The sequence below is a fragment of the Syzygium oleosum genome, unplaced genomic scaffold (assembly GCF_021117445.2).
Source record: "Syzygium oleosum isolate NSW1041296 unplaced genomic scaffold, Sole_v2.1 Sole_v2.18, whole genome shotgun sequence".
NCBI classification, from domain to species: Eukaryota; Viridiplantae; Streptophyta; class Magnoliopsida; order Myrtales; family Myrtaceae; genus Syzygium; species Syzygium oleosum.
The window spans coordinates 6,259,926-6,274,826 of NW_026607502.1; the positions used below are offsets into that span (position 1 = coordinate 6,259,926).

The window sequence follows — 14,901 nt, forward strand, 5'->3', positions numbered from 1 at the left end:
TAAGCCCTTCTTATTCTTGTAAGTCCTCTCCTCGGTCTCTATCTCTCTGATTTTCCTATTTTGGTTCTTCTTGATTCCAATGCAAAGAGGCCACATTTGTAATGTTTAAGGTTTGGATCCGAACACCATGGCCGAGGAAAGTGAACCGGGGGACCTGGATAGCAAGCTTGCAAAGCCCGAGAGCGCAAGGTAAGCTCGCATACTCCGGCATCGCACTTGGAGCACAACGAAGGAATCGAACATATCGATGCAGTTGCTCAGAACGGCGAGTACATGTTGTTCTACCTATTAAGTTGAAATTTTGAGGAAAGTCGGTTAACAAATCGACGTGTCTTGTATAAAAATTTCAGGCTAAACAATATCAGGAAGTCCACTTTTGAAGCCCACGCGTCATCAAGGCCCACTGGTACGGATAACCAGCCTGACACCTCCTCGGAAAAATGCGAATTCGAAAGCTATACCTGAAACTAGTACATGAGCCACATACTGCTGAAAAATAGACTCAAACTTGCGATCTTCTAAGCTCGTTTGAGCCTTCATTTGATTAGGACAACCCGGTTCAAAATCACCGAGAAGAAAATTGAGTCCGAGTGTGGACCGATATGGATCAGGGTCCACGGAGTACCCGCAGATCAAAACTTTTAACCGTCGAGCCCGAGATTCTAATACTATAATGTCCCCAGTTGTTAAGTCCACAAGAAACTTTAGTGGAAAAAATGTCATAGAATGACGTAACCCCAACATTTTCAATTAGGGATTGAATTCCGCCGTTTTCGGCAATTTTGATTCCTGAGATAATTTTCTAGACAGATACGCGGGCGCAATTTGGACATCAATATGCTTAGAACGTGAAATTAAGAAACAATAACGGTAGTGAGAAGAAAAGGTCCCTTGCCCTAATTGAACTCTCCAGAGAGCCAACAAAAATCCCCCAATATCATCGTATACAGCTGCCCTCAAAAGTGGATCTTAACTTGATTACTAAGCACTGGGAGTGTTGCGCGAAAAGCAGGCACATCGCCGTTAATAGTACAAATCGATATTATTTCAGCGAAGCGAGGAGACCGCCTAACCAACCTCAAAGCAATCTTCAGGACTGAAAATGAGTGAAGAAGCAAATGCAGCATGTTTCACTTCTTGCCACCACCAGAAACATTGAATTTGAAGAATATGATGTCTCCATCTTGGACAACGTATGTTTTTCCCTCCTGTTTGTACTTCCCTGCAGCCTGCAATTCATCAGAGGAAAACTTACATATCAACATCCAAGTGCAGCTTGATACGTTGGGCCAGATTCGTAAATAATTTATATTGCATTACTCAACTCTAACTTGATTAGGCTTAATTAGAACATAAAAGTCCCATCCCGGTCAGATAAAGCTCATTTAGGCCATATTCCAAGAAGGGAGAAGAAAAAGGAAAATCGTGCATGGGTTTGGTCGCTCGTTTGCGTGCTCTTGTGTGCTTACACTATCAAGATCTTGATTCAGACAGATGGCGCCTGACTTATCGAAGGTGACCAATTTAAGGAACAACAAAAAAGAATATGGGCTCCTCCGATTTCAACGGCTATTTACCCAGAAATTTTTTCTATGCCCTTGACTATCATGTAACCCTGCTTTCGTGTTTGTTAGCGTGTGCTTCACAAATGTCATAGCTTTTAAGTCTCGCAACTCCAAACAGGTCTATCATCCATGCTATGGAAAGTTTTCAGAAGGTGACAGGAGATGACTAAAGATGCAACCATAAGACATAACAAACCAGGTTACCTTGACAGCTGATTCAGTCCCAAGTTCTTTCAGATCATCAAACTTCATGACCTGCAAGATTATGAAATTCAGAGAACATAAGTGCCCTTCTCATCTGTTTTAGAAAACTTGACATACTTTTATCACTATAGACAAAGGTTGCAATACATTTCATTCTTTCCAACTCTAAGCCATCCATTTCTGTCTTTTTTCCCTGTTTCTATCCTATTAAACTGGGTTGAGATTTGGGCTCGCAATCAAAAGTATTTAAGTAAAGTCCCCCTTTACATCCTATACCGTTTCCCTTGTGAATTTAAAGTTAAAAAGATTACCTTGCTTCATAGAGAACTAACATGATGGGTCCTATCTAACCAGCAGCCACAAAAGTAAAAGGCAAAAAGCAGAAGGCTCCAGCTTAAGAATACACCGTTGAGAACAAAAATAAAAAATTTTGACAGCTAAACTTTATGCTCCTCCAGACTCGAATAAATTTCAAAGGTAAACAAAACCAGTGTACTCTCCTTTTTAGTTACTTCAAACTTTTTCGTCAGCCTGTCCATTATTCATACAGAGTCCACAGTACATATTTCTTGCATGAAGGATTTTCGTACTTTCGCTGGGATACTAGTATGTATTCTTCTTGTTCGTAAAGTAAATCGCAGTAATCATCTGAGGATTGGTTGGTAGGTTAAATGAAGACATGGAAAAGAAAAGGACTGGATATTCTTGCAAGTAAGGAGAAAGAACTACCTCAGCACAGATGAACCCTCTTTCAAAATCAGTATGAATAGTCCCAGCAGCTTGAGGAGCTTTTGTCTGTCTTCTGATCTGCCAGCACTTGACCTTCAAAAGCGAACATCATAGTTTCATGCCACATATAGCGAATGCAAAAATAGGAACTGCATAACTAAGGTAGATGGCAGGAAAACTAGAACTGCAAGAAGGCAGAAGAACTCAAAGCCTTTTGGCATCCACATGTTTGGCCTGCTTAAGAAAATGGTAAGTCTTAAAGATGAAAGGTGGACCGATTCCTGTGCCTTCAGATTCGTACAGCACCAGTCCATGAAAACTATCCCCATTATCTTTCCTAAAACTGCTATCCCAACAAAGAAAGCAACCTTAGCCATCCGACCACTTTTATCTTGTATGTCCAATCACACAAGATGACAACACCTGGAGTGGTATCAACACCACCAGAAACAAGTAGAGAGCACCTTAATGCTGTGTTTGGAAGGATTCTTTTGGTGGGTAAAGAAAACTAAGGTGAAGAAACAGAAAGAGAAGAAAGAATTTCTTTGATGTTGTTTTGGAAGGGGTAGAAAGTAAAAGTGAAGAAAGTGTTGGATATGAAAGCACTTTATTTAGGAAAAAACAAAAAAATGAAGGAAATGACAATTATCCTTAAAAAAAACTACCACAAAAGTTATTGAATTAAATTGTGGGTCAAAGGCAAGGGCAAAGATGTCATCTGGCTTCAATTCGCCTCCTTTTCTCTCAAATTTGGGGAGAACCAAATTTGATCGGCCCCAGAGAAACGAAATCCCTAACCACTTCACATTTAAGTTGGGCCAGCCTTTTCTGGGGATTTATCTGTTAACTTTTCCACTATCACCCAATGGGCTCGTAAAATTCACTAGGATAAGCAGTATTATCGAACCAGAAAAAGCAATCTTTAATAACTTTATTCAAACAGTGATCTCCATGTTTTCAAGTCCACGGCCAAGTCCTTATTACTTCTTGGGTTGCAGTATCCACCTTATCTGTTCCCAAGAGTACCCTAACCAAAAACCCAGCTTTTTCAATGTTTCCCAAACAAAAGAGAGTCCCAATACTTCAGCCTATTCTTTCTGCATCTTTTCTCTCCCTACCCACTCTACCCTTGCAAAACAAAGGCTAAAAGGAAAAAAAAAATAAAGATCAACAAGCAGCTAAGGAGAATTTACATAGACCATCCATTTTCCAGAAATAGCTCTTGCTAATAGATGCAACTGTATCACCTAATAGAGGGAAAAGCTTCCATGGTCACGCACAATTCAAGACCATACGGATGCACCTGGATTACAAACTTATCAATCTTAAAACCACAAACAAACCTCCTTAATATTTAATCCTTCTAAATAGTCCTCGTATATATCCTCGAATATACCCACTTTTCAATGCCAAACTTTGGTTAATGCACCACCTGTCAGAATATCATCACCCTGGATACTCTCAAGTAGGTGCATGCTGTTATATCCCACTATGTCCCAGATTTTCATGCCCAGCTTTAGCCACTCCACCACCATTGCCAAAAGAAGATCCATCTGGACTCTCTCTTCGGAAATTATCTAAGCTAGTATATAAGAAAATCTCCCATTTCTTCCTAAACTTCCCTCAAGTTCCTTGAGCCTCCTCCTCTGCACATTTTTCCCTTCTGTTCCATAGCTGCTCAAGCTAGATAAGATCTCCGTACAACTCAAGGTACCACATAAGATAAAAGCAGGCACTCCGTTTCGTGAAACTAAAAGAGATCATAGTCAACCAAGATCTTATTGATGCCCTGCTTCTTCCAAGAAATATCCCTCCTAGCTATACACACTCATATGCCAGAAGCCACCAAAACCTAAATTTGTAGACCAAAACATCATAAAGAACCCCAGCATGAACTGAACTCATCACCAAGTTGTTTCTTATCAAGGAGGCCACCCAGCAACAGATATGGACATAATTGTAAAAGTATGTATCTAGTGATCGTCAACCACGTGTAACTCAAGAAGCTAATCTAATTCAACAACATGCAACTTTTACAGATGATAGCTTTGTCAATTCTCTAATTGACTTGAATTGAAGTCTTCAAATACTTTTGGTTGTGTTTAATGTTGGTCTGTTTATTCACTTACCTCATCAGGGCCAGCTGTGAAAAAGTATATCAAATTGATCGCTGAAAATCCTGTCTTTATTATCTTCGTAAGAGCACTGCAAAAAAAAAAAAAACAAGACTTCAGATCAAAATTTCTAAATTTATTCATGATGGGCTTGCCAAAGAAAAGGTCAAAGTCAAAAAACACACGAAAAATCTAGTAACATAGTATCAACAGCTAGTGAACGTGACACAAGACACTACTTCATTGAAAGAAAAATTAAGAATCAACAAAGAAAGAGGGGTTGAAGCCACTGGCGTTTTGTGAATCATGTGCTATAAAAATTCTCTCATATTGCCAACAAAAATCAGTCCCTGTTAAGCTACAAAACGCCACAATCCAGAGATCATAGGTCATGAATGATCGCAATGAACGAAGAACAAAAGTTTCTTCCTTTGCTTGGGACTCGGAAGGATGTGGGACAAGCATTTGTACTCTAGATAATGCAAATGAGGGGAATGGCAACCAGACACTGTCAAATAACATTTTGTACTGGAGTGGAAGAATAACCACCAATTGGTGAAGCTGTTTAGGATTGATCTAATTTTTCTCTTATAATTTTCCCAAAAGAGGAATTCATAACTGTGGCAAGGAAAAGGGATTGAGATTAGCATTTAATAAGATGGATCGAAAGGAAGACAGAGAAAGGAAAGCATATCATGAGAGAGAGACTATTCCAAGGAAAGGGGATCGAGCACCAACGTAGACATCAATTAGCTAGCCAACAACCCATAACATAAGTTCTACAGAACAGTCAACACTACTCAGGTCAATATACATCAATGTCAAATTCCAAATGAGTAAAAAAGAAGAAAGGGAAATCATCAAGAAAAGAATGCAGAAGGGACCAGGCAGCATATTTGAAACCATTGTTGCAATTTAATCTTCTCAGAACTCTCCTAGTTCTCGCAGATAAACTATCAGGAGACACTTTGATCATTAATTCAGGGCTTGAAATTTCGCAGTGGAATTATGCATCAACAGAATGGTTAAAAAGTACTTAGACTCTGCCACTTTCTGTGTTTTGCTCCTTCAAATTACAGGTAAGAATGCAGTTCAGATTAGTTTAAGAGAGCAGTAACATCTGATACTTGAACATAGAGTAACGGTAAGCACATATTAGGTACACAATATTTGCTTGTACCACCAGCGATTCCATCACCATAGCCAAGAAAAACTTTGTTCAACTTCATCATTTCAGAAGGCATATGTCTTAATCAGGAGCAAAGAAACTCACCATTGCACCTTGTTTTCCTCACAGTATTTTGCAGCTTCATCTGCTGGCATATCAGCAAGGTTTCTCTCCAAGGCACAGCTGAAAGGAATAATTGTTTCACCTCCATGCTCCTGCACCCTGCAAAGCAATGAAGCTTGCTACGATAGGACCAGACTAGAATGCCCGTCTACAATCCACAGGCAGCAGAAAGTAGGAGCTATCACATATATTGACCAATACAAAAGAAAAAAAATGCACCAATCACAGATAACAACAGCAAATTGAGAGAGAGAGAGAGAGAGAGAGAGAGAGAGAGAGAGAGGGGAGAAGGTGAAGGGATAAAGTATTGCAAATAAAAAAGAAACTCACAAATCTTTTGGGCTTAGAGACCCAAATTTGAACTCAAAAGATGGTGAACATACCAAGCATGAATCTTGGGCAAAAACTTGTTCTTCTTTCTCTGATAATCTTTTTCATTCATATTAACCTGGCAGCACACAGAGACATGATCAAGAGTCAAACATGAGGAAAACCACAGCTGGAGAGCAGCATCTGCTTGAGGGTCCACCTCATATAAAACAATTATCCACGAAAATTTCAGCTGTCTATATACCCAAGATATCTTGCTAAAAAGTTAAATGAAGAAATTAATTAAGAAGAATTGTCTTTGGATCTTAGTAGGAGCTTTGCGAGTAATAGAGTAAGAGAATTCAAGTTTCACTTGACCAGAGGGTGACCTACAACTTTACTCTTACCTCATGAAGACAGTTTGATCTCTTTTAATTGTAGAACTGCATGTGGGCTTTGCACACCACCAATGCAGTGATTAAAAAAGCAACCACCAAAAGAACTATGGAATATATGCCATGCGTGCATTAGTCTCTTCATTGGTTGTGAAACATAATGAGTCATCATGTCTCCCCGCTGCTAAGGCCACGATATCTGTAGAATTAAAACTCACCAAGTAGACAACTGGCTTTGCTGTAAGCAGTTGAAAGGTATTCAATATCTCAATATCAGCAGCTTTCCACTCTCCAAGACGAACATCTTTTTCATCCTCCAGCCATGCCTTGACCTGTCAAGAAGAGCATCGGCTTACTTTAGATATTTGCACCATCTCAATTGACATGAAGTGGTTCTAAACTGACACTCATGAGCTGTCCATCGCAAATAATGAAATCAGCATTTAGTCACAAGTTAAAGCTAAGGGCAGAAACATGTGGGAAAATACAATTGCCCTTAACTAATCCTGCAGCCATGCAACCTTCTATTTTCGGCCATCAGGCTCCATATTTTCACCCATTCTTGTACAACGAGATTGATGCTCAACAAATTTCACATGCTTTATACATCTCGTGTTAAACTTTACCCTATTAGGCTTACTAATGACTGGCGTGAAGATTGATGAAGCCATCATAGACAGACTCATTGAAAATCAGAATGCAATTGTCAAAAAATGAGCTAATAGTAATTGGAGGATTCCCATAATTTTAGCCAATATAATCTAACATCAATGTTCAAGAGAAAAGGAAAACTGTTAATACTTCAGCATCCTTTGGTGAAACAAAAGTAGGTAAACCAGTTCTTGTGAACAAGATGCGTAGCCAAAGTTGAGTTAAATCAGAAAGATTGATGAAGCTATCAAGGTGGACTTCTTGAAAGTTAGGAATCTAAATGTCAAGTAACATATCAGAAACAAAGGAAAACTTTTAATACTTCACCATCCTTTGGTGAAAAAATGTATGTAGATCAGTTTGTTGTGAAAACCAAAGTTGAGTTAAATCATAAAATTGATAAAGCTATTTAGGTGGACTACTTGAAAGTCAGGAATTTTAAAGTCACGAAAACTGAAAGGTTTTCTATAAATTTAGCTAATATAATCCCCAAGAATGTCAAGTAACATATCCAAAAAATGGAAAAGTTTTAATACTCCAGCATCCTTTTACTAAAATAATGTCTCGGTAAACCAGTCACTTGCAAAGAGGATGCATAGCCTAACTAAAATTCACATCCACCAACAATACAATCCCCCTCCCCATCTCTACTATTTCGCCTGAACCCGCCAAAACCCAAAAAAGGAAAAAACCCACCCCTACCATCTAATAAGGAAGAACCTCTCGACCTTACTACTGTAAGATATCGTGCAAAATGTAATAGCTATGCTCTACTTTTTTACCAACATAAGATTTTAAAGCAAAGGGGCCAAACCAGGGCATCAAATCATATCCTGGAGAACCTACAAGAGATTATTCCTCACAAAAATGCATAAAGTATCAAAAATGCCAAAACACAATTTGGTATGCAGATCAAGGACAAGCTGACAATACAAATCAACATCTTGTAGGGAATATTTCCCACATCAACTGCAACTGAGAAGATTCGAGGAAGCTAGATTATCACCAACAGAGAATTCCAGTTTCAAGCAGAATATTAGAGCTGAAAATTTTTTACAACTTTATTTCTAATACAAAGAGCAAACAAATATCATGCCAAACAAGAACTAAAAGCAGCTCCTGGTCCTTTAAGCTCCAATAAAGCCATTTCCCAGTAGATAGAGAAAACCACGTCAAATGTCTTGTGTCATCAAGCTTGATTTAAAACCAAGCTCCTGCAAACGCCAAATATTGGAATCCTCTCTTAAAGTTGTTATCTGTTCTTCACAAATCCAATGAGCCAACTGTTTAACTTCAAACCAATTAGCACTTCTAGCCATATATCCTATTCTTAGTCTAGCATTCTTTCTGGAAGGCACTTCCAAAAATCGCACAACAATTTTATGAAAAATTTGCTGTATGCCTTTTCCACATGATTGCTTCTGTAAAGCACATTCTATGTACAAAGTACTGAAAATTCAAAAATATGTTATTTTTAGTCTAACATCTTTTCCTAGAGGCACTTCCAAAAATTGCACAACAATGTTATGAAAACCTATGCCTTTTCTACGTGATTGCCTCTGTAGAGCACATTCTCTGCCCAAAGTAAAGAAAATTCAAATACATAAGGAAGCCGATTAGAGTTATCATCATTTTACTAGTAACAGTGAAAAACACATAAAGAAGAAGAAGAAGAAGAAGAAGCTAAGTAACTGAAAAAGCTTTTTGCTACTTGAGAGGGTTGCATTTTTACATCCTCTGTCATAATTCTCAACAATAACAACAAATATTAATGAGATGCAGGAAATAAGAACAGAAATTGAGGAAAGATACAAATATGAGCAACTCAAACCATTTCAAATCTTCGACCAAAAAAAAAAAAAAAAAAACCATTTCAAATCAACTGACAAAGCAGTTAATATGACATACATCTATCGTTGCCAACATTTCAGATTCACAAAGGACTAACACGGAGCACTGAAATATCACATCAGTACAAAATAGGAACTACAGAAGAAAATTTGCCTGTTCAGATAATTGGGAAAAAGAAAAAGTAAAGCCATACCTTCATACAGCATTCATGCTCAATCTTTAATTGCTTGTCATTGCTCCTCTTCATGCTCTTCTCCAAATCCTCTATCTTTCTCTCCATGAATTCAACATCCTTCATAACACCATCTTGATTGGTTCAGGAAAAATAATAAATATTGAACCACCACAACAGAGCCATGGTGGCAAGAAGCATAATGAAGCAAATAAAATCTGATGAAATCTTTATCCTCTAATAACTGTGGTTCCCAATATAAGACAGGTATTACCAATTTAGCATCAGAGGAACTTCTTCAGTTTATCTCATTATGTTTTACTATTGAAAGCCAGAGAAGGCTTATTGACCAAAAAAATGTCCATATGGATTACGCCACATAAATAAATCATCTTGTATGATCATGCTACTGAAAATCTATTGAAAAGTAGGTAAAACACATGGGACTCTCCATACCAGAATGCCGCACCTGGCTATTTATTTTTGTATTGAAAGGATAAAGAAGGTAGCCTCTGCTGCTGCTTAAAGCCACATGCAAGTTTCCACTATAGCAAAAATGTATAACTTAAAGCCAATTTCAATGAAGAAACGGAAGATTCGTACTCAATCAAAGGTTCTCTTCTTTCACTCCTACAGAGAGAGGGATTGATGTAATCCTTCTTTTCTTATTGCACTGCAAATGAATCCCCAGCTTCCTTAATTATTTAAGTCTAACAACACAGAATTAATCACCAATTTATCACGCTTCTAAAATTCAGGAGTTGGATTTATACATGATCTCCCTCCCTCCCTCCCTCCCTCCATCTCTCTGATGCAGCCAACAAAATCAAACAACCTGACCTTTGTTCAATTATCGATGTTCTACTTGAATAATTAGTCCTATCAATTCGGATTTCTGTACTATTAGGATTCAATAAATTTCCTTTAGCATTTGGAATAGGATAAATCACATCCTCTACAACTAAGCAAATTGTATATAGCTGCTGGTATTCCCTCTTCTACAACATACAAGGCCATATTTTAGTGCCCACCTTATGTGGAATTGACAAAGCTGACTGCGATGCAAGTGCAGTGAAGCACATATGTGCCTGACAGGAAGGACCTAGGGAAGTGAACCTGTATCTCTTAATGAAGCAACTCTTTAAAGAGCCTTGACCAACTGGAAAAATCAATGGATTATGATGGATATCCATCAACAGATGCAGAAGTACATTCCTTTAACTTATAGCTGAGTAAAAGAGATGGCTTGAGAAAAGATGTTTAGCTAGTTAGATATTTGTCAAGGTTGAATCATGAAACCCAAGCAGGCCCCAATGACTTGGTGATTTTTTGCAAACACATGCTCTTGAAATAACCTTGTAAACACAAGCATACTTGGAACACTACCCTCTTTAAATGTAACTACTCATCTAATTATCTTGCAAATTGCTTTCATTTCCCATGCCCGGCAGACGATACACTAATTAAAATGATTTCAAACCAAATGACCCGAAGAATGCTTATCTTGATTAGGTTCACTCAGGTCCAAACTTTCTGTCAAGCCATCGGAACCTGTAACATCCAATGCCTGTTCTTTTTAACGTGCAAGGCCACAAATTCACAGGCTTTTATAGAATCTTAATATGCTAAGGGCCATTCCCAAAGTGCACTTACCCTGTACGGAAATATTTGACCTAATAAATGGGAAAAAGAATGAGCGGTAGATCTCCTATACATTTAGTGGAAATAGGCTAAACATGGCATTGTCCTGATCCTCCATATATTGACCATAGTCGTCCAACATAGAGAAACAGTTAACGTGCTGTGACATATGGAGATCCTTCTTACAAGTCCACATCAAGATCCCTTTATAAGCGCCACTATGCATGGATGTAGATCCAGAGACCACTGATTGAATTCCTGAGACTCCAATTTCTTGAGAACATGCAGTGGCAATTCTCGTAGTCAGCTAATTCAAGAAGCCGCAAAGAGAGGTCATCCCTCTTAGAAGTTACAAAATGCGGAGGGAGAGGAGAGCAAGATAATTTATAGGGTATACAGTGATTGTACTAGTTAAGGACCTCGGTCTCCTTTCCGTTAACTTTTTCTTCAATCATACTATGTTAGATATCGAATATCATGCCTCGTAAATGACTTTCCTATAGGGGTCAGCACCCCCTTATGGCCACTCTAATGAAATTATTTTGAAGCAGGATCCTCTCCTCCCAACTTACTACACAAGCATCATTATGGTTGCAGGAACCAGGAAGGCCAAAAGACATCATGCCCATAGCAAAAATCCAATCCTCAAGAACAGCATAATTTACGGGAAAGTACAGTAGACAGTATGGGTCAAACTTAAATGAACTCACCTTTAATCGTAATTCGGCACTAATAACCTCTAGATCCCTCACAGGATCAACCGAGTCATCAACATGTATAATATCAGGATCTTCAAAGGCACCTAAAACAACAGTAAAGTTTTGCAGACATCTCAGAAAAGAGAAAAACCCTAGAAATAAACAAATATGCATAGAGCTCTTCCCCAACTAAAGTTACAGTCATTGCGGTGCTGAACATGATGATGACAAATCGACAGAGAAATCTGAAAGGGATAGTCACTCTCATTTCTTCGATGGATGACTTTATGGCATCAAATACAATAAAAAGTTAACATGTCAAGCCAAAAGTAAAAGGTTGCTCCAACAAACTTTTGTGCTTGTTCTTTTCAGTTATAGCTTTTTAGCATTGACAAAAGTGAAAGACCAAAAGTATACTTTGAGAGAGAAAGGTGAGAGCATAAGATGCTTTTGTCAATGTTTATACTATTTCTGGTAATAACTTCAAACAGAACATTTTCAAGATTGAGAACTTCTAAATACGAAATATAATGAGTCTAAGATTAAGCCAAAAGCTAAAAGCTACAACTAGAACTGAAAAACCATAGCCATCCAACCAAGCTTTAAATTGTTTCACCATATCATCTAGGAAAACGGAGCAAAAACCCTCTCAACTTCTGATATATCACACAAATGTCAAACATAACTCTAGATGAGCAGATCTAAACGAAATTGGACAATAATAAGGAGATGGCCGTGGCCAAGAGAGGATAAAGTCAGATCATTTTGTGCTTTTCCACATTAATTTTGCATTCAATTATTTCTACTGAAGTATCCTGATCATCGAGAACAAAACTAACTGCAAAGTAGCACAAGTGATGTAAGAATCATAATCCAACAACACGTAGTCATGTTCTAAAGAACAAAGATGATGGCAACAAAAGTTCAAGAGTCTTACGAAGAACATGAAAAATCCCATCGACTGCACGGATGTGGGAAAGAAAACTATTGCCCAAGCCTTGACCTTGATGAGCACCTCTGACTAGCCCAGCTATGTCATGGATTTCTAGGAAAGCTGGGACCTGCATAAAATTACAGTTAAAAATCATTTTCAAAAATCTACAATTTAATCTGTCATAGTTATCGAAAAAGATATTGATCCTGAGCCAAAAGGGTAGAGAAGAGGATTGCTGGAAACACGATTTCTTGATCGCACACAAGCACAAATTAAGAATCAGAGTTGAGAATCTCAAATAGTGATTTTTAACAGTCGATAATCCCACAAATGGGACATACCAGTCATCAATAATCCTTCCACAGAAACTATAGTCACAAAAATCTTCAGATTTGAATACAAGTTTGGCATCACTTGTAACCACTCCCCTAACCCCATGCCAAGTGCCAAAGGCCTTGCGATACTCTAAGTAAATTCACTAACTCTCTGTGAAACACATCTCTCATGTAAATGCATAAATGGATGAGCTACCTGATGCATCTGCAACGATTATGATGCAGCAAATAATAATTTTATTGAAAACGGTCATTGATCTTTGCATGGTACATATGTAGCATGCTGGTGCTGCCTCACAAGGCGATCTTAGTCATTTATAAATAGCTTGAGAGAAACTGTTTAATAATGAAAGGTCACTGATGTACTTCTCATCCTGGAGATGCTGATCTGATCCCTGGCAATAACCAGAATCCTCATTGAACTGATAGTGAAACAGCCAACTTTTCACCCAGAGCCGCATCTCATCGGCCAGATATGCCTTAAGAGCCAAGTACATGAGAAAAAGGTTTTGTTTATCTTCTCTCTTTTGTTCAGATAGGACAGAGCAAGTATACATCCTCACACAAGTGCCAAAGCAACAAATCTTACCACAACACCAGTTCCAGTTGAATGCCAAAAGGTTTCGTCCTTCCACAAATTCTTGAAAAAACAAAATTCGAGACTCCCTATATGTTCCAGGCAAGCAAAAAATGTTCTCACTTCTTTACTGGAAAAACATCAGTAGCAACTCACTTGGGCCATCTTATCTAGCCATTCTTCTTTATATTTCCTGAAGATTTACTGAGTCAAACCCGGCAACTACATTCTTATCTAGCCATGATGCTTTATTTGGGTGAGAGACTTAACCTCCCATCCTCCATCAAGTACGAATGTCAAATTGAACAAGATTCTCCAAGGGTTTTTAGCACAAAAAGTTCATCTGACATTCTCCGTGTCATTAAATCAGAAAGAACTACGTTTGTCAAATATGTACTAAAAGATTTGATAGCATCCTCTTAATCAGACTGAGTCTGCTCACGGTCCCCTTCTTAGGGCATTGTAACTTCTCTTCTAACATTTCCAGTTAAACTTAAGCATCAAACGGCTTGGAAACGAAGTGGAATACATCTCCATTGGAAAAGGGATCCGGTTGATACAATTGCCATATGTTGATGCTTGATGATGGTATTATCGGTAATAAGACGTGCAAAAGCTGTAATTGTTTGGCAGGGTCAAACTGTTTGTAGTCTCTAAGTTGAAGCGATGAATTAATTGGCTGGTGGATTCAAGAATGTTCCCACAGTTATAAGTTGCCAGATGTACAGATCTAAAGTGCTCTACACACAGAATCGTTTGTCAAAGATGGTCATGGTATGCCATTCTCCTACCAATAGAATGCCGCATCTTTCGTATGTTAGTTCACTACTCTTTAAATACTCTTGCGCACATCCAGGCTTCCGACTGCACTGCTTTGACCCAATAAGAGTACAGGGAACCTTACACTAATATTACTAGAACTACTGAATGGCAGCTTCACTACGTTGAAAACAGATGCATGAAAACAACACTAAATCAGATGACCAAAGAAAGAAAACCCATGGACCATCCATCAAGAGTATAACAATAATAATTTGTAAGAATCATCATCACATTATAAAAAGTCTGACCAAGAAGCGCACAAAGTAAAGTGACTTGCCTCACTTTTTGGTTTGAACAAATTGCAAAGCCATTCAAACCGCTCATCTGGGATATTCACTCGGGCCTCATTTGGCTCAATGGTGCAAAAGGGGAAATTCTCTGCCGGTATAGCTAATTTTGTGAGGGTATTAAAGAGCGTTGATTTGCCAACATTTGGTAATCCAACCTGATTATAAAACAGCAAAGTAATTCAGCATGACAAGTAATAAAACCCCCTAAAATTCATAAGACGGTATGGTGCAAGAACAAGAGCAACAAGAGTCAAACTATCGTACTAGTATCTAGACTGCAAAATATAACCTCAAGTCCTCAACATCTAAACATTTGTACATTG

At 38.2% G+C, this 14,901-nt stretch overlaps 1 protein-coding gene across 1 annotated transcript; it reads right to left on the reverse strand.

Moving 5' to 3' along the window:
- Positions 1–871: 871 nt before the first annotated feature.
- On the reverse strand, positions 872–14,757 carry LOC115664902 (obg-like ATPase 1; the record flags this gene model as incomplete). The annotated part of the gene is made up of 11 exons (XM_056319828.1): positions 872–1,229; positions 1,770–1,820; positions 2,499–2,591; positions 4,628–4,703; positions 5,886–6,002; positions 6,287–6,351; positions 6,826–6,939; positions 9,303–9,401; positions 11,633–11,724; positions 12,558–12,681; positions 14,566–14,757. Coding segments are annotated over 11 exons (1,122 nt in total), but the record flags the coding sequence as incomplete, so codon positions are not given.
- Positions 14,758–14,901: the final 144 nt, after the last annotated feature.